This window comes from Scyliorhinus canicula, chromosome 3 (assembly GCF_902713615.1).
Source record: "Scyliorhinus canicula chromosome 3, sScyCan1.1, whole genome shotgun sequence".
NCBI lineage: Eukaryota > Metazoa > Chordata > Chondrichthyes > Carcharhiniformes > Scyliorhinidae > Scyliorhinus > Scyliorhinus canicula.
The window spans coordinates 5,146,128-5,167,383 of record NC_052148.1 but is presented as its reverse complement, the minus strand read 5'-3'; the positions used below and the strand labels follow the sequence as shown (position 1 = coordinate 5,167,383).

At 42.2% G+C, this 21,256-nt stretch overlaps 1 protein-coding gene across 1 annotated transcript in view; it reads left to right on the top strand.

Annotated features, from left to right (window-relative positions):
• Positions 1-21,256, top strand: part of LOC119963790 — a 1,053,439-nt gene that overhangs the window by 581,990 nt on the left and 450,193 nt on the right. Inside the window, exon 81 of the mRNA XM_038793076.1 lies at positions 15,651-15,783. Within this exon, the coding sequence (XP_038649004.1) occupies positions 15,651-15,783 (133 nt within the window). The remainder of the gene's footprint in view (positions 1-15,650; positions 15,784-21,256) is intronic.

Below are 21,256 nucleotides of genomic sequence, written 5' to 3'. Positions count from 1 at the left end.
TGACAGATACTGACAGATAGAGTCGAACATTGTCTGTTACCCACAGATATTGACAGAAGCAGTCCAACATTGTCTGTTACTGAGAGTTGGAGTCCAACATTGTCTGTTACTGACAGATAATAACAGATAGAGTCCAACATTGTCTGTTACTGAGAGATAGAGACCAACATTGTCTGTTACTGACAGATACTGAAAGATGGTGTCCAACATTTTCTGTTACTGACAGATAGAGTCCAACACTGTCTGTTACTGACAGATACTGAGAGATAGATTCCAACATTGTCTGTTGCTGAAACATACTGACAGATAGAGTCCAACATTGTCTGTTACTGACAGATAGTGTCCAACATTGTCTGTTACTGACAGATCGTGTCCAACATTGTCTGTTACTGACAGATTGAGTCCAACATTGTCTGTTACTGAGAGATAGTGTCCAACATTGTCTTTTACTGACAGATAATAACAGAGAGTCCAACATTGTCTGTTACTGAGAGATAGTGTTCAACATTGTCTGTTACTGACAGATACTGACAGATAGAGTCCAACATTGTCTGTTACTGAGAGATAGTGTCCAACATTGTCTGTTACTGACAGATACTGACAGATAGAGTCCAACATTGTCTGTTACTGAGAGATAGTGTTCAACATTGTCTGTTACTGACAGATACTGACAGATAGAGTCCAACATTGTCTGTTACTGAGAGATAGTGTCCAACATTGTCTGTTACTGACAGATACTGACAGATAGAGTCCAACATTGTCTGTTACTAAGAGATAGTGTCCAACATTATCTGTTACTGACAGATACTGACAGATCGTGTCCAACATTGTCTGTTACTGACAGATACTGACAGATAGAGTCAAACATTGTCTGTTACAGAGAGATAGAGTCCAACATTGTCTCTTTCTGACAGATACTGACAGATGGAGTCCAACACTGTCTGTTACTGACAGATACTGACAGATCGAGTCGAACATTGTCTGTTACCCACCGATACTGACAGAAGGAGTCCAACATTGTCTGTTACTGACAGATACTGACAGATAGAGCCGAACATTGTCTGTTACCCACAGATATTGACAGAAAGAGTCCAACATTGTCTGTTACTGAGAGTTGGAGTCCAACATTGTCTGTTACTGACAGATACTGACAGATAGAGTCCAACATTGTCTGTTACTGACAGATACTGACAGATAGAGTCCAACATTGTCTGTTACTGAGAGATAGAGTCCAACATTGTCTGTTACTGACAGATACTGACAGATCGTGTCCAACATTGTCTGTTACTGAGAGATAGTGTTCAACATTGTCTGTTACTGACAGATACTGACAGATAGAGTCCAACATTGTCTGTTACTGAGAGATAGTGTCCAACATTGTCTGTTACTGACAGATACTGACAGATAGAGTCCAACATTGTCTGTTACTAAGAGATAGTGTCCAACATTATCTGTTACTGACAGATACTGACAGATCGTGTCCAACATTGTCTGTTACCCACCGATACTGACAGAAGGAGTCCAACATTGTCTGTTACAGAGAGATAGAGTCCAACATTGTCTCTTTCTGACAGATACTGACAGATGGAGTCCAACACTGTCTGTTACTGACAGATACTGACAGATCGAGTCGAACATTGTCTGTTACCCACCGATACTGACAGAAGGAGTCCAACATTGTCTGTTACTGACAGATACTGACAGATAGAGTCGAACATTGTCTGTTACCCACAGATATTGACAGAAGCAGTCCAACATTGTCTGTTACTGAGAGTTGGAGTCCAACATTGTCTGTTACTGACAGATAATAACAGATAGAGTCCAACATTGTCTGTTACTGAGAGATAGAGACCAACATTGTCTGTTACTGACAGATACTGAAAGATGGTGTCCAACATTTTCTGTTACTGACAGATAGAGTCCAACACTGTCTGTTACTGACAGATACTGAGAGATAGATTCCAACATTGTCTGTTGCTGAAACATACTGACAGATAGAGTCCAACATTGTCTGTTACTGACAGATAGTGTCCAACATTGTCTGTTACTGACAGATAGTGTCCAACATTGTCTGTTACTGACAGATTGAGTCCAACATTGTCTGTTACTGAGAGATACTGACAGATAGAGTCCAACATTGTCTGTTACTGAGAGATAGTGTCCAACATTGTCTTTTACTGACAGATAATAACAGAGAGTCCAACATTGTCTGTTACTGAGAGATAGTGTTCAACATTGTCTGTTACTGACAGATACTGACAGATAGAGTCCAACATTGTCTGTTACTGAGAGATAGTGTCCAACATTGTCTGTTACTGACAGATACTGACAGATAGAGTCCAACATTGTCAGTTACTGAGAGATAGTGTTCAACATTGTCTGTTACTGACAGATACTGACAGATAGAGTCCACATTGTTACTGAGATAGTGTCCAACATTGTCTGTTACTGACAGATACTGACAGATAGAGTCCAACATTGTCTGTTACTAAGAGATAGTGTCCAACATTATCTGTTACTGACAGATACTGACAGATCGTGTCCAACATTGTCTGTTACTGACAGATACTGACAGATAGAGTCAAACATTGTCTGTTACAGACAGATAGAGTCCAACATTGTCTCTTTCTGACAGATACTGACAGATGGAGTCCAACACTGTCTGTTACTGACAGATACTGACAGATCGAGTCGAACATTGTCTGTTACCCACCGATACTGACAGAAGGAGTCCAACATTGTCTGTTACTGACAGATACTGACAGATAGAGTCGAACATTGTCTGTTACCCACAGATATTGACAGAAAGAGTCCAACATTGTCTGTTACTGAGAGTTGGAGTCCAACATTGTCTGTTACTGACAGATACTGACAGATAGAGTCCAACATTGTCTGTTACTGACAGATACTGACAGATAGAGTCCAACATTGTCTGTTACTGAGAGATAGAGTCCAACATTGTCTGTTACTGACAGATACTGACAGATAGTGTCCAACATTTTCAGTTACTGACAGATAGAGTCCAACACTGTCTGTTACTGACAGATAATAACAGATAGAGTCCAACATTGTCATTTACTGACAGATACTGACAGAAAGAGTCCAACATTGTCTGTTACAGAGAGATAATGTCCAACATTGTCTGTTACTGACAGATAATAACAGATAGAGTCCAACATTGTCTTTTACTGACAGATACTGACAGATAGAGTCCAACATTGTCTGTTACTGACAGATAATAACAGATAGAGTCCAACATTGTCTGTTACTGAGAGATAGTGTCCAACATTGTCTGTTACTGACAGATACTGACAGATAGTGTCCAACATTGTCTGTTACCCACAGATATTGACAGAAAGAGTCCAACATTGTCTGTTACTGAGAGTTGGAGTCCAACATTGTCTGTTACTGACAGATACTGACAGATAGAGTCCAACATTGTCTGTTACTGACAGATACTGACAGATAGAGTCCAACATTGTCTGTTACTGAGAGATAGAGTCCAACATTGTCTGTTACTGACAGATAGAGTCCAACATTGTCTATGACTGAGAGATAGTGTCCAACATTGTGTGTAACTGACAGATACTGACAGATAGTATCCAACATTGTCTGTTACTAACAGATAATGACAGATAGATTCCAATATTGTTACTGACAGATACTGAGACATAGAGTCCAACATTGACTGTTGCTGACCCATACTGACAGATAGAGTCCAACATTGTCTGTTACTGATAGACACTGACAGATAGAGTCCAACATTGTCTGTTACTGACAGACACTGACAGATAGAGTCGAACATTGTCTGTTACCCACAGATATTGACAGAAAGAGTCCAACATTGTCTGTTACTGAGAGTTGGAGTCCAACATTGTCTGTTACTGACAGATACTGACAGATAGAGTCCAACATTGTCTGTTACTGACAGATACTGACAGATAGAGTCCAACATTGTCTGTTACTGACAGATACTGTCAGATAAAGTCCAACTTTGTCTGTTACTGAGAGATAGAGTCAACATTGTCTATGAACTGAGAGATAGTGTCCAACATTGTCTGTTACTGACAGATACTGAGAGATAGTGTCCAACATTGTGTGTTACTGACAGATACTGACAGATAGATTCCAATATTGTTACTGACAGATACTGAGAGATAGAGTCCAACATTGTCTGTTACTGACCCATACTGACAGATAGAGTCCAACATTGTCTGTTACTGACAGACACTGACAGATAGAGTCCAACATTGTCTGTTACTGACAGACACTGACAGATAGAGTCCAACATTGTCTGTTACTGAGAGATACTGTCAGATAGAGTCCAACATTGTCTGTTACCGAGAGATAGTGTCCAACATTGTCTGTTACTGACAGATAATAACAGATAGAGTCCAACATTGTCTGTTACTGAGAGATAGTGTCCAACATTGTCTGTTACTGAGAGATAGTGTCCAACATTGTCTGTTACTGACAGATAATAACAGATAGAGTCCAACATTGTCTGTTACTAAGAGATAGTGTCCAACATTGTCTGTTACCGACAGATACTGACAGATCGTGTCCAACATTGTCTGTTAATGACAGATACTGACAGATAGAGTCAAACATTGTCTGTTACAGAGAGATAGAGTCCAACATTGTCTGTTTCTGACAGATACTGACAGATGGAGTCCAACACTGTCTGTTACTGACAGATACTGACAGATCGAGTCGAACATTGTCTGTTACCCACCGATACTGACAGAAGGAGTCCAACATTGTCTGTTACTGACAGATACTGACAGATAGAGTCGAACATTGTCTGTTACCCACAGATATTGACAGAAGCAGTCCAACATTGTCTGTTACTGAGAGTTGGAGTCCAACATTGTCTGTTACTGACAGATAATAACAGATAGAGTCCAACATTGTCTGTTACTGAGAGATAGAGACCAACATTGTCTGTTACTGACAGATACTGAAAGATGGTGTCCAACATTTTCTGTTACTGACAGATAGAGTCTAACACTGTCTGTTACTGACAGATACTGAGGGATAGATTCCAACATTGTCTGTTGCTGAAACATACTGACAGATAGAGTCCAACATTGTCTGTTACTGACAGATAGTGTCCAACATTGTCTGTTACTGACAGATAGTGTCCAACATTGTCTGTTACTGACAGATAGAGTCCAACATTGTCTGTTACTGAGAGATACTGACAGATAGAGTCCAACATTGTCTGTTACTGAGAGATAGTGTCCAACATTGTCTTTTACTGACAGATAATAACAGAGAGTCCAACATTGTCTGTTACTGAGAGATAGTGTTCAACATTGTCTGTTACTGACAGATACTGACAGATAGAGTCCAACATTGTCTGTTACTGAGAGATAGTGTCAACATTGTCTGTTACTGACAGATACTGACAGATAGAGTCCAACATTGTCTGTTACTGAGAGATAGAGTTCAACATTGTCTGTTACTGACAGATACTGACAGATAGAGTCCAACATTGTCTGTTACTGAGAGATAGTGTCCAACATTGTCTGTTACTGACAGATACTGACAGATAGAGTCCAACATTGTCTGTTACTAAGAGATAGTGTCCAACATTATCTGTTACTGACAGATACTGACAGATCGTGTCCAACATTGTCTGTTACTGACAGATACTGACAGATAGAGTCAAACATTGTCTGTTACAGACAGATAGAGTCCAACATTGTCTCTTTCTGACAGATACTGACAGATGGAGTCCAACACTGTCTGTTACTGACAGATACTGACAGATCGAGTCGAACATTGTCTGTTACCCACCGATACTGACAGAAGGAGTCCAACATTGTCTGTTACTGACAGGTACTGACAGATAGAGTCGAACATTGTCTGTTACCCACAGATATTGACAGAAAGAGTCCAACATTGTCTGTTACTGAGAGTTGGAGTCCAACATTGTCTGTTACTGACAGATACTGACAGATAGAGTCCAACATTGTCTGTTACTGACAGATACTGACAGATAGAGTCCAACATTGTCTGTTACTGAGAGATAGAGTCCAACATTGTCTGTTACTGACAGATACTGACAGATAGTGTCCAACATTTTCTGTTACTGACAGATAGAGTCCAACACTGTCTGTTACTGACAGATAATAACAGATAGAGTCCAACATTGTCATTTACTGACAGATACTGACAGAAAGAGTCCAACATTGTCTGTTACAGAGAGATAATGTCCAACATTGTCTGTTACTGACAGATAATAACAGATAGAGTCCAACATTGTCTGTTACTGACAGATACTGACAGATAGAGTCCAACATTGTCTGTTACTGACAGATAATAACAGATAGAGTCCAACATTGTCTGTTACTGAGAGATAGTGTCCAACATTGTCTGTTACTGACAGATACTGACAGATAGTGTCCAACATTGTCTGTTACCCACAGATATTGACAGAAAGAGTCCAACATTGTCTGTTACTGAGAGTTGGAGTCCAACATTGTCTGTTACTGACAGATACTGACAGATAGAGTCCAACATTGTCTGTTACTGACAGATACTGACAGATAGAGTCCAACATTGTCTGTTACTGAGAGATAGAGTCCAACATTGTCTGTTACTGACAGATAGAGTCCAACATTGTCTATGACTGAGAGATACTGTCCAACATTGTGTGTAACTGACAGATACTGACAGATAGTATCCAACATTGTCTGTTACTAACAGATAATGACAGATAGATTCCAATATTGTTACTGACAGATACTGAGACATAGAGTCCAACATTGACTGTTGCTGACCCATACTGACAGATAGAGTCCAACATTGTCTGTTACTGACAGACACTGACAGATAGAGTCCAACATTGTCTGTTACTGACAGACACTGACAGATAGAGTCCAACATTGTCTGTTACTGAGAGATACTGTCAGATAGAGTCCAACATTGTCTGTTACTAAGAGATAGTGTCCAACATTGTCTGTTACTGACAGATAATAACAGATAGAGTCCAACATTGTCTGTTACTGAGAGATAGTGTCCAACATTGTCTGTTACTGAGAGATAGTGTCCAACATTGTCTGTTACTGACAGATAATAACAGATAGAGTCCAACATTGTCTGTTACTGAGAGATAGTGTCCAACATTGTCTGTTACCGACAGATACTGACAGATCGTGTCCAACATTGTCTGTTAATGACAGATACTGACAGATAGAGTCAAACATTGTCTGTTACAGAGAGATAGAGTCCAACATTGTCTGTTTCTGACAGATACTGACAGATGGAGTCCAACACTGTCTGTTACTGACAGATACTGACAGATCGAGTCGAACATTGTCTGTTACCCACCGATACTGACAGAAGGAGTCCAACATTGTCCGTTACTGACAGATACTGACAGATAGAGTCGAACATTGTCTGTTACCCACAGATATTGACAGAAGCAGTCCAACATTGTCTGTTACTGAGAGTTGGAGTCCAACATTGTCTGTTACTGACAGATAATAACAGATAGAGTCCAACATTGTCTGTTACTGAGAGATAGAGTCCAACATTGTCTGTTACTGACAGATACTGAAAGATGGTGTCCAACATTTTCTGTTACTGACAGATAGAGTCCAACACTGTCTGTTACTGACAGATACTGAGAGATAGATTCCAACATTGTCTGTTGCTGAAACATACTGACAGATAGAGTCCAACATTGTCTGTTACTGACAGATAGTGTCCAACATTGTCTGTTACTGACAGATAGAGTCCAACATTGTCTGTTACTGAGAGATAGTGTCCAACATTGTCTGTTACTGACAGATACTGACAGATAGAGTCCAACATTGTCTGTTACTGAGAGATAGTGTTCAACATTGTCTGTTACTGACAGATACTGACAGATAGAGTCCAACATTGTCTGTTACTGAGAGATAGTGTTCAACATTGTCTGTTACTGACAGATACTGACAGATAGAGTCCAACATTGTCTGTTACTGAGAGATAGTGTCCAACATTGTCTGTTACTGACAGATACTGACAGATAGAGTCCAACATTGTCTGTTACTAAGAGATAGTGTCCAACATTGTCTGTTACTGACAGATACTGACAGATCGTGTCCAACATTGTCTGTTACTGACAGATACTGACAGATAGAGTCAAACATTGTCTGTTACAGACAGATAGAGTCCAACATTGTCTCTTTCTGACAGATACTGACAGATGGAGTCCAACACTGTCTGTTACTGACAGATACTGACAGATCGAGTCGAACATTGTCTGTTACCCACCGATACTGACAGAAGGAGTCCAACATTGTCTGTTACTGACAGATACTGACAGATAGAGTCGAACATTGTCTGTTACCCACAGATATTGACAGAAAGAGTCCAACATTGTCTGTTACTGAGAGTTGGAGTCCAACATTGTCTGTTACTGACAGATACTGACAGATAGAGTCCAACATTGTCTGTTACTGACAGATACTGACAGATAGTGTCCAACATTTTCAGTTACTGACAGATAGAGTCCAATACTGTCTGTTACTGACAGATAATAACAGATAGAGTCCAACATTGTCATTTACTGACAGATACTGACAGAAAGAGTCCAACATTGTCTGTTACAGAGAGATAATGTCCAACATTTTCTGTTACTGACAGATAATAACAGATAGAGTCCAACATTGTCTTTTACTGACAGATACTGACAGATAGAGTCCAACATTGTCTGTTACTGAGAGATACTGACAGATAGAGTCCAACATTGTCTGTTACTGAGAGATACTGACAGATAGTGTCCAACATTTTCAGTTACTGACAGATAGAGTCCAACACTGTCTGTTACTGACAGATACTGAGAGATAGATTCCAACATTGACTGTTGCTGACACATACTGACAGATAGAGTCCAACATTGTCTGTTACTGAGAGATACTGACAAATAGAGTGCAACATTGTCTGTAACTGAGAGATAGTGTTCAACATTGTCTGTTACTGACATATAGGGTCCAACATTGTCTGTTACTGACAGATAATAACAGATGGAGTCCAACTTTGTCTTTTACTGACAGATACTGACAGATAGAATCCAACATTGTCTGTTACTGACAGATAGTGTCCAACATTGTCTGTTACTGACAGATAGTGTCCAACATTGTCTGTTACTGACAGATAATAACAGATAGAGACCAACATAGTCTGTTACTGACAGATAGTGTCCAACATTTTCTGTTACTGACAGATAGTATCCAACATTGTCTGTTACTGACAGATAATAACAGATAGAGTCCAACATTGTCTTTTACTGACAGATACTGACAGATAGAGTCCGACATTGTCTGTTGCTGACAGATAATAACAGATAGAGTCCAACATTGTCTTTTACTGACAGATACTGACAGATAGAGTCCAACATTGTCTGTTCCTGAAAGATCGTGTCCAACGTTGTCTTTTACGGCCAGATACTGACAGATAGAGTCCAAAATTGTCTGTTACTGAGATATACTGACAGATAGAGTGCAACATTTTCTGTTACTGACAGATCGAGTCCAACATTGTCTGTTACTGAGAGATACTGACAGATAGAGTCCAACACTGACTGTTACTTACAGATACTGAGAGATAGATTCCAACATTGTCTGTTGCTGACACATACTGACAGATAGTGTCCAACATTGTCGGTGACTGAGAGATAGTGTCCAACATTGTCTGTTACTGACAGATAATAACAGATAGAGTCCAACATTGTCTGTTACTGACAAATACTGACAGATAGTATCCAACATTGTCTGTTACTAACAGATAATGACAGGTAGATTCCAATATTGTTACTGACAGATACTGAGAGATAGAGTCCAACATTGTCTGTTACTGACCCATACTGACAGATAGAGTCCAAAATTGTCTGTTACTGACAGACACTGACAGATAGAGTCCAACATTGTCTGTTACTGAGAGATACTGTCAGATAGAGTCCAACATTGTCTGTTACTGAGAGATAGTGTCCAACATTGTCTGTTACTGACAGATAATAACAGATAGAGTCCAACATTGTCTGTTACTGACAGACACTGACAGATAGAGTCCAACATTGTCTTTTACTGAGAGATACTGTCAGATAGAGTCCAAAATTGTCTGTTACTGACAGACACTGACAGATAGAGTCCAACATTGTCTGTTACTGAGAGATAGTGTCCAACATTGTCTGTTACTGACAGATAATAACAGATAGAGTCCAACATTGTCTGTTCCTGAGAGATAGTGTCCAACATTGTCTGTTACTGACAGAGAGTGTCCAACATTGTCTGTTACTGACAGATACTGAGAGATAGATTCCAACATTTTCTGTTACTGAGAGATAGTGTCCAACATTGTCTGTTACTGACAGATACTGAGAGGTAGAGTCCAACATTTTCTGTTACTGACAGATACTGACAGATAGTGTCCAACATTTTCTGTTACTGACAGATAGAGTCGAACATTGTCTGTTACCGTCCGATACTGACAGAAGGAGTCCAACATTGTCTGTTACTGAGAGATAGTGTCCAACATTGTCTGTTACTGACAGATAGTGTCCAACATTGTCTGTTACTGACAGATACAGACAGATAGAGCCCAACATTGTCTGTTACTGACAGATACTGACAGATAGAGTTGAATATTGTCTGTTACCCACAGATACTGACAGAAGGAGTCCAACATTGTCTGTTACTGAGAGATAGAGTCCAACATTGTCTGTTACTGACAGATACTGACAGATAGAGTCCAACACTGTCTGTTACTGACAGATATTGACAGGTAGAGTCCAACATTGTCTATTACTGAGAGATACTGTCAGATCGAGTCCAACATTGTCTGTTACTGACAGACACTGACAGATAGAGTCCAACATTGTCTGTTACTGAGAGATACTGTCAGATAGTGTTCAACATTGTCTGTTACTGACATATAGGGTCCAACATTGTCTGTTACTGACAGATAATAACAGATGGAGTCCAACTTTGTCTTTTACTGACAGATACTGACAGATAGAATCCAACATTGTCTGTTACTGAGAGATAGTGTCCAACATTGTCTGTTACTGACAGATAATAACAGATAGAGTCCAACATTGTCTGTTACTGAGAGATAGTGTCCAACATTGTCTGTTACTGACAGATAGTGTCCAACATTGTCTGTTCCTGACAGATAATAACAGATAGAGTCCAACATTGTCTGTTACTGACAGATACTGACAGATAGAGTCCAACATTGTCTTTTACTGACAGAAACTGAGAAATCGTGTCCAACATTGTCTTTTACGGACAGATACTGACAGATAGATTCCAACATTGTCTGTTACTGACAGATACCGACAGATAGTTTCCAACCTCTTCTGTTACTGAGAGATAGAGTCCAACATTGTCTGTTACTGACAGATACTGACAGATAGAGTCCAACATTGTCTGTTACTGACAGATACTGACAGATAGAGTCCAACATTGTCTGTTACCCACAGATACTGACAGATAGAGTCCAACATTGTCTGTTACTGACAGATACCGACAGATAGTTTCCAACCTTTTCTGTTACTGAGAGATAGAGTCCAACATTGTCTGTTACTGACAGATTGACTCGAACATTGTCTGTTACCCACAGATTCCGACAGAAGGTGTCAAACATTGTCTATTACTGAGAGATAGAGTCCAACTTTGTCTGTTACTGACATTCATCACGTAATTCAATTCAAACCTTCATCCATGCTTTTACAGATGCTTCCTAAGATAGTTACATTCAATTCAGGTGTGAACCATTGTTTTTAGATTAATACAAGAATCCTGTGTATTTGTTATGAAAGAATCTGCATTTTATAATCTTGTCCTTTGCACCTGCTGCTAACCCTTCATGCATCTCTCCCTGCATTCTCTCAGGTTTCTCTCAGACCAGATATTGCCAGACTTCCATGTTTCAAATGATGCATTTTTTTGCATTTTCAACAACATACCGCAGGACAAGCGATATCGCTGGTGGAAAGGCAATTATGATGAGGCAGGACTTAGGATGCATAGGATGGGGAGGGAAGCTGCAGGGGATGGGCACAATTAAAATGTGGAGCATGTTCACTACATGCTCTTTGATAAGTATGTACCTGTCAGGCAGGGAGGAAGTGGTCAAGCTAGGGAACCGTGGTTAACTAAAGTAGTTGAATCACTTGTCAAGAGGAAGAAGTGGGCTTATGTAAAGATGAGACGTGAAGATTCAGTTAGGGCATTCGAGAGTTACAAGTTAGCCAGGAAGGACCTAAAGAGAGTCTTAAGAAGAGCTAGGAGGGGACATGAGAAGTCTTTGGCAGGTAGGATCAAGGATAACCCCAAAGCTTTCTATAGGTATGTCAGGAATAAAATAATGATGAGGGTAAGAGTACGGCCAGTCACAGACAGTAGTGGGAAGTTGTGCATGGAGTCCGAGGATATAGGAGAGGTGCTAAATGAATACTTTTCATCAGCATTCACACAGATAAAGACAATGTTGTCGAGGAGAATACTGAGATACAGGCTACTGGACTAGAACGGCTTGAGGTTCATGAGGAAGTGTTAGCGATTCTGGAAAGTGTGAAAATAGATAAGTCCCCTGGGTCGGATGGGATTTATCCCAGGATTCTCTGGGAAGTTAGGGAAGAGATTGCTGAGCCTTTGGCTTTGATCTTTATGTCATCCTCGTCCAGAATAGAGCCTCAATGGAGGATAGCAAATGTTGGATCCTTGTTCAAGAATGGGAGCAGAGACAACCCCGATAACTAAAGACCAGTGAGCCTTACTTATGTTGTGGGCAAAGTCTTAGAAAGATCATAAGAGATAGGATTTAAAATTATCTGTAAAGGAATAATTTCCCATACCAGCCTCCCCAGACAGGCACTGGAATGTGGCGACTAGGGGCTTCTCACAATAACTTCACTGAAGCCTACTCGTGACAATAAGCGATTTTCATTTCATTTTCATTTCATTTGATTGGTGATAGCCAACACGGTTTTGTGAAGGGTAGGTCGTGCTTCACAAACCTTATTGAGTGCTTTGAGAAGGTGACCAAACAGGTGGCCGAGGGTAAAGCAGTTGATGTGGTGTATATGGATTTCAGTAAAGCGTTTGATAAGGTTCCCCACGGTAGGCTATTGCAGAAAATACAGAGGCATGGGATTCAGGGTGATTTAGCAGTTTGAATCAGAAATTGGCTCACTGGAAGAAGACAAAGGGTGGAGGTCGATGAGAAATATTCAGCCTAGAGTTCAGTTACAAGTGGTGTACCACAAGGATCTGTTTTGGGGCCACTGCACTTTGTCATTTTTATAAATGACCTGGAGGAGGGCGTAGAAGGATGGGTGACTAAATTTGCAGATGGCACTAAAGTCGGTGGAGTTGTGGACAGTGTGGAAGGATGTTGCAAGTTACAGAGGGACAGAGATAAGTTGCAGAGCTGGGCTGAGAGATGGCAAATAGAGTTTAATGCAGAAAAGTGTGAGGTGATTCATTTTGGAAGAAATAACAGGAAGACAGAGAGAGTACTAGGCTAATGGTGAGATTCTTGGTAGTGTGGATGAGCAGAGAGATCTCGGTGTCCATGTGCATAGATCCCTGAAAGTTGCCACCCAGGTTGATAGGGTTGTTAAGAAGGCATACAGTGTGTTAGCTTTTATTGTCAGAGGAATTAAGTTTCAGAACCATGAGGTCAAGTTGCAGCTGTACAAATCTCAATGCAAGTTGTTTGTGATCAGTGCCAGGATCTCAAATCTTTGCTCAGATGGCCTCCCTACACTCATCATTTCTACTCTCTCAGATAAGACAGAGAAATACAGCACAGAACAGGCCCTTCGGCCCACGATGTTGTGCCAAACTTTTTTCCCAGGTTAATCATAGAATTTTGGACACTAAGGGCAATTTTTCATGGCCAATCCACCCAACCTGCACATCTTTGGACTGTGGGAGGAAACCGGAGCACCCGGAGGAAACCCACGCACACACGGGGAGGGTGTGCAGACTCCACACAGACAGTGCCCCAATCCGAAATCGAACCTGGGACCCTGGAGCTGTGAAGCAATTGTGCTATCCACAATGCTACTGTGCCGCCCTCAAGAAGAAATTAATCTATACTCCTTTATTCTACCATAATCCATGTACCTATCCAATAGCCGCTTGAAGGTCCCTAATGTTTCCGAATCAACTACTTCCACTGGCAGCTTATTCCATGCCCCCAATACTCTCTGGGTAAAGAACCTACCTCTGACATCCCCCCCTATATCTTCCATCATTTACCTTAAATTTATGTCCCCTTGTAATGATTTGTTCCACCCGGGGAAAAGGTCTCTGACTGTCTACTCCATCTCTTCCCCTGATCATCTTACAAACCTCTATCGAGTCGCCCCTCATCCTTCTCCGTTCTAATGAGAAAAGGCCTAGCACCCTCAACCTTTCCTCGTAAGACCTACTCCCCATTCCAGGCAGCATCCTGGTAAATCTCCTTTGCACCTATTCCAAAGCTTCCACATCCTTTCGAAAATGACGTGACTAGAACTGCACACAGTACTCCAAATGTGGACTGACCAAGGTTTTGTACAGCTGCCCCATCACCTCACGGCTCTAAAATTCAATCCCTCTGCTCATGAACACCAGCACACCATAGGCCTTCTTCACAGCTCTATCCACTTGAGTGGCAACATTCAAAGATCGATGAACATAGACCCCAAGATCTCTCTGCTCCTCTACATTGCCAAGATTCTGTTACCTGTCTGCTGCATGTATACATTTAAGGTCTCATTCTTCTCACACAGTGACTGTCCCAGCACCATCAAACCTACGCTTCTCAGACATCACGAGGAATAGTTTCCGGATGGACTGGCATCATGGATCAGAGGATGTGGACAAGTACAGAATCAGCTGGGTTCCATCTGTGGGAGGAGACAAAAAAGAGGTGATGAAATCCAAACTTTCTGCTTCTGTGTAGCTCCAGCTGATTTTTAAATTTACCTTGCAACATGCGAGTGTGAAGCAAAACTGCTGTCAGCCAGATCTGTATATGTATGAAAATGTTCCTCCTTTCCAGGAACAATGTTTCATTGTATCCTTGTAATCCTTTCCACACTTGCTAATGAGTTGCATTATCTGTTGGTCGTGGGGGCATGATCACACTGAAAACAGGAGGTATTTTCCATTCCCAACAGGGACACGCAGTCACGGGCAGGACAGGAACATTTGGAGATTGGCCAAAACTCAATTGGGTGGGATGAGCTCTTTGAACCGTAACCTGCAGAAACATCAGCACATTCTTTCTGAATGGCATTACTGTACTAGAAGGTGATCAGGAAACTGCTTTCCGCACGGACCATATGCTCTTTAGTATTGAGATGTTGGGCTCAGTTGCCGACTCAAAGAAGAGCATTTGTGTAATGAACAAAACAGTCCAAATTAGTTTATTCCTTCAATTGAATTTTCTGCAGAAATACTCCACATGACCATGAGGGAATGCCACTGGGAAAGGTGGCTGCAGCCAAGGGTTGGTAAAGGATTTTAAGGTCCTTGCGGCCCCCTGAGTGATATCAAATTCAAACATCCCCATTTAATTAAGGGAATCAGTTTGCAGAAAACAAATTGGTTTCATGCTCTGAACGTACCATGACCTTCACTTTATGCCTATTCTTCCAGATTATTATAAATGGCAATGAGACAAGCCAGGTTTTAGATAACCTGGATCCTGACACCAAATATGATGTTTCCCTTACTGCCATCTACCCAGACAAGAAGGAAAGTGAAGACGTCTCAGCCTCCCAGCGTACATGTAAGTCTTTAGTATATAAAAATCTCCATTAGTCTTTTCTCCCCCCTTACCAATTATCTTCAAATATTGAAAAGAGGACAAAGTGACATGGAAAGCACATGCTGCAGATTGTGATGTGCAGCAGATCATAATGTCCTTCAGGGTGGGGTGTGGGATTAGTATGTTCCCCATGATTCTCTGCTTCTGCTGCAGCAAAGTGTATCTATTGGCTTCATTGGCTAGCCTGCTTGTGTCCAATATTCCTGGGCCATACAGCACCTTCAGCCAGATAAAACTATAAAACCACAGAATTCCGACAGTGTAGAGGAGGCTATTTGGCCTTGTGTGTCTGCACCGACCCTCTGAAAGAGCAACCGAACTAGGCCCACTCCCCTGCCCAATCCCTGAAACCCCCCCCCTAACCGGCACATCTGGGACTATTTAGCTTGACCAATCCACCTAATATGCACATCTTTGGACTGTGGGAGGAAATCGGACGACCCAGAGGAAACCCATAAAGACACGGAGAGAACGTACAAGCGCCACACAGACAATCTACCGAGGCAGGGATTGAACCCAGTTCTCTGGCGCTGTGAGGCAGCAGTGATAACCCAACCCCTGATTAATCTATGCCTCCCTCAACTTGCCTCCTCTTTTATTGGTGGACCCGCTTCCCCAACCCCTTATCTATTCCTCATAGAAAAATGATTGGCCTCACCCCATTTCCCCACTACCAGGGCGTAACTTGTCTATACAAAGGGAAATAACAATCATATTTGTATTTATCTAACATAGTTTAACAGTCTCAAGTATCTTTACTGGATGACATCAGCAGATTGATAATCATTTCAGTTAAACTAGTGATGTTTGTTTTTAGAGAACTTGAAACAATATTGCCCCATCCCGTTTTGCTGAAGGTGAAAGGGACGGCATGTGGCACAGTGGCTAGCACTGGGACTGCGGCACTGAGAAGACAGAGGGTGGTGATGGATGGAAAATTTTCAGACTGGAGAGCAGTTACCAGCGGTGTAACACCGGGTTCTGTGCTGGTCCTCTGCTTTTTGCCGTACCAGCCTCCCCGAACAGGTGCCGGATTGTGGCGACTAGGGGCTTTTCACAGTAACTTTGTTTGAAGCCTACATGTGACAATAAGCGATTTTCATTTCATTTTCATTTCATTTCATTTCATTTGTGACTTTTATCAATGACTTGGAGGAGGGGGCTGATGGGTGGGTCAGTAAATTTGCTGATGACACAATGATTGGTGGAGCCATGGATCAGATGCAGTGCTGTTGTAGGCTGCAAAGAGATATTGATAGGATGCAGAGCTGGGCCGAAAAATGGCAGATGGACTTTAACCCCGATAAGTGATTCATTTTGGTAGAAAAAAATTGAATGCGGATTACAGGGTCAACGACAGGGTTCTGAGGAATGTGGAGTAACAGAGAGATCTTGGGGTTCATGTCCACAGATCCCTGAAGGTTGCAACTCAAGTGGATACAGCGTGAAGAAGGCTTATAGTGTGTTAGCGTTTATTAACGGGGGGATTGAGTGCAACAGCCACCGGGTTATGCTGCAACTCTTCCTCACCCTGCTGAGACCACATTTGGAGAATTGTCTGCAGTTCTGGTCACCTCATTCCAAGAAGGATGTGGAAGCATTGGAAAGGATGCAAAGGAGATTTACCAGGATGCTGCCTGAATTGCAGAATAGGTCTTATGAGGAAAGGTTGACAGAGCTAGGGCTTTTCTCTTTGGAGTGGAGGAGAATGAGAGGCGACATAATAGAGGTTGAGAAAATGATGAGGGGGTTCGATACAGTGGACGTTCAGAGACTATTACCTTGGGTGGATGTAGATGTTTACTCAGAGAGTGGTGAGGGTGTGTAATGTGCTGTCTGCTGTGATAGTGAAGTCAGACACTTTAGGAACTTTCAAGCGGTTATTGCATAGGAACATGGAGCAGACCAGAATGACATGGAGTGGGATAGCTTAATCTTGGTTTCGGACAATGCTCGGAACAACATTGAGAGCCGAAGGGCCTGTTTGGTACTGTACTGTTCTATGTTCCATGTTCTTTGAGGAGCTGGGTTCGAATCCCGGCACTGGGTCACTGTCCGTGTCAAGTTTGAACATTCTCCCCATGTCTGCGTGGGTTTCACCCCCACAACCCAAAGATGTGCAGGGTATGTGGATTGGACACACTAAATTCTGCCTCAATTTGGAAAAAACGGAATTTGGGTACTCTCAAATTTTTTTACAAGGCAAAGAAGGTGAAAGGGAAAATACAATCAACCACAGTAAACTAGCCTGTATTTTATGGAATGTTACCCTATTGACTCGCAAAATTCCTCAACGTCATTCTCCAGTGAAACATATATTTTTTGGATCTGCTGCTGCTGTTGAGTTTAGTGACCCTTTGCAGTAACTCACTTCGATCCCTTTCCCCCACCCCCAATCCATTACTCATACATGAAATGAAAATTGCTTCTTGTCATAAGTAGGCTTCAATGAAGTTACTGTTAAATGCCCCTATTCGTGACATTCCGGCGCCTGTTCGGGGAGGCTGGTACGGGAATTGAACCGTGCTGCATGTGAAGTTGATCTACTTTATTCCAGTAACCAACATTTCAGTTTGCATCTCCTTTATTTAGCCTTGCTGTCTTGCTGATCTCTCTGTCCTTGATCAGCAGCATTATTCCAATAGAGCTTGACGAACACTTCCTCACCTTTCCATGAGGTGCTTTATAGCATCCTGGACTCAACACCGTGTTCAACAATTTTACATCATTATCCAGGCCCCATTTTGGTTCCTTTCCCTTTGCAAGTTTTGATTTTAACCCTTTTTTCTCTTGTTTCTGCTTTGAGACAGCAGCTGCTCATTATTCTGTGATTCACGCCTCCTCTGGCCACATCTTGTCCCATTCCCCACATTGACAACTCTTTTGTCATTTAATTTCTCCTGCCCTCCACCCTGTGACAGACCTTCCCACTTTTTTAATCGCCTCCCATCTGCTTAAAACCTGTTGACTTTTTTTCTCCCTCTTCAGGTGTTTCCAGACCAGCTGACCATTTTCAGCATTTTTTGCTTTTACATCACTTTTACCCTGGCTTTTGTGGGGGAAAAATGTTTTGTTGAATTTTCATACCGTGCAACATCAGCAATAAACCCTGTCAACCTTTCCCAAAGTTCAGTGGGACCCTCAACCTGGGATGGTCGCACAGGCTGATTATGGGTGGGGATTTCAACATAGTTATTGATCAAGGCCTGGACCGGTCATGTTCGAGATGGGCAAGGTGCCAGCAATGGCAAAGGAGCTGATAGGGTTCATGGAACAGATGGGAGGGGGTGGGGTGGATCCGTGGAGATTTAGGCAGCTGAGATCCAGGGAATTTTCTTTCATCTCCCACGTTCACAAGGTATAATCCTGGATCGTTTTCTTTGTTGTGGGCAGAGCCCTGTTGGTGAGGGTGGTGGATACGGGCTATTCGGCAATTACGATCTTGGACCATGCTCCGCACTGGGTGGACCTGCAGGTCAGTATGGACAGTAAGCAGCGCCCACACTGGAGATTGGATGTGGGGCTGTTGGCAGACGAAGTGGTCTGCGAGAGATTGAGGAAGTGGATGCTGAACTACCTGCAGGTAAACGATACGGGGGAGGTCTCAGCAGCGGTGATCTGGGAAGCGTTAAAGGCGCTGCTGAGAGGGAAACTGATATTGATCCGGGGTCACAGAAACAGGACAGATAGGGAGAGGCGGACCGACTGGTAAGAGAGAGCCTACGAGTGGATAGGAGGTATGCGGAGGCTCCAGAGTCAGGGCTATTGAGGGAACGCCGGAGGCTGCTGGCAGAATTTAGATTGTTAACTGCAGGTCGGGCAGTGGAGCAGCTCAGGAATGTGAAGGGAGCGGTGTACGAGCACGGGGAAAAGGCCAGGAGGATGCTTGCACAGCAGCTCAGAAAAAGGGAGGCAGCGAGGGAAATAGGGAAAGTGGTTGATGGGGATGGGAACGTAGTTGGGGACTCGGAGGGGGTGAGGAAGTCCTTCGGGACTTTTATAGTAGTCCGTGATAAATATGAAACTATTCGGAAGGACTGAGTAGATGGTAAGGGTGGTGTAACTCTGTTATTTAAGGATGACATCCGTGGCTATTGTAAGGGATGACATCAGTGCTAGGGAGGATGAGGTTGAATCCATTTGGGTGGAAATTTGGAACAGGAAGGTGAAAAAGTCACTGATAGGAGTAGTCTATAGGCCACCAAATAGTAACAACATGGTGGGGCAGGCAATAAACAAAGAATTAACTGTAGAAATGGTACAATAGTTATCATGGGGGACTTTAATCTACATGTCGATTGGTTTAACCAGGTCGATCACCTGGAGGAGGAGTTTAGAGAATGGATCCGCGATAATTTCCAAGAACAGTATGTAATGGAACCTACAAGGGAACAAGCGGTCCTAGATCTGGTCCTGTGTAATGAGACAGGATTGATTAATGATCTGATAGTTAGGGATCATCTCGGAAGGAGCGATCACAATATGGTTGAATTTAAAATACAGATGGAGGGTGAGAAGGTGAAATAAAGACTAGTGTTTTGTGCTCAAACAAAGCAGATTACAATGGGATGAGAGAAGAGCTAGCTGAGGTAGACTGGGAGCAAAGACTTTGTGGTGAGACCATTGATGAACAGTGGAGAAACTGCCAAGCGATTTTTCACTGTGCTCAGCAAAGGTTTATACCAACACAAAGGAAGGACGGTAAAAAGAAGGAAAATTGACCATGGATACCTAAGGAAATAAGGGAAAGAATCAACTTGAAAGAAAAAGCACACAAAGTGGCAACGATTAGTGGGAGACGAGCACTGGAACATTTTTAGGGGGCAACAGTAAAACTATAAAGCCGAGTAAGATAGGTTTTTTTTTAATTTAGATTTTTTTCCAATAAAGGGGCAATTTAGCGTGGCCAATCCACCTAGACTGCACATTTTTGGGTTGTGGGGGTGAAACCCACGCAGACACAGGGAGAACGTGCAAACTCCACACAGACAGTGACTCAGAGCTGGGATTGAACCTGGGACCTCGGCGCCGTGAGGCAACAGGGCTAACCCACTGCGCCACCGTGCTGCCCCGTAAGATAGGTTATGAGAGTAAACGTGCTCCGAATATAAAGTCAGGCAGTAAAAGTTTCTACAAATATATAAAACAAAAAAGAGTGGCTGAGGTAAATATTGCATCTTTAGAGGATGAGAAGGGAGATTTAAAAATGGGAGATGAGGAAATGGCTGAGGAACTGAACAGGTTTTTTGGGTCGGTCTTCAAGGTAGAAGTCACACATAACATCCAGTGACTGATAGAAATGAGGCTATGACAGGTGAGGACCTTGAAATGATTGTTATCACGAAGGAGATAGTGATGGGCAAGCTAATGGGGCTAAAGGTAGAGAAGTCTCCTGGCCCAGGTGGAATGTATCCCAGAGTGCTAAAAGTGATGG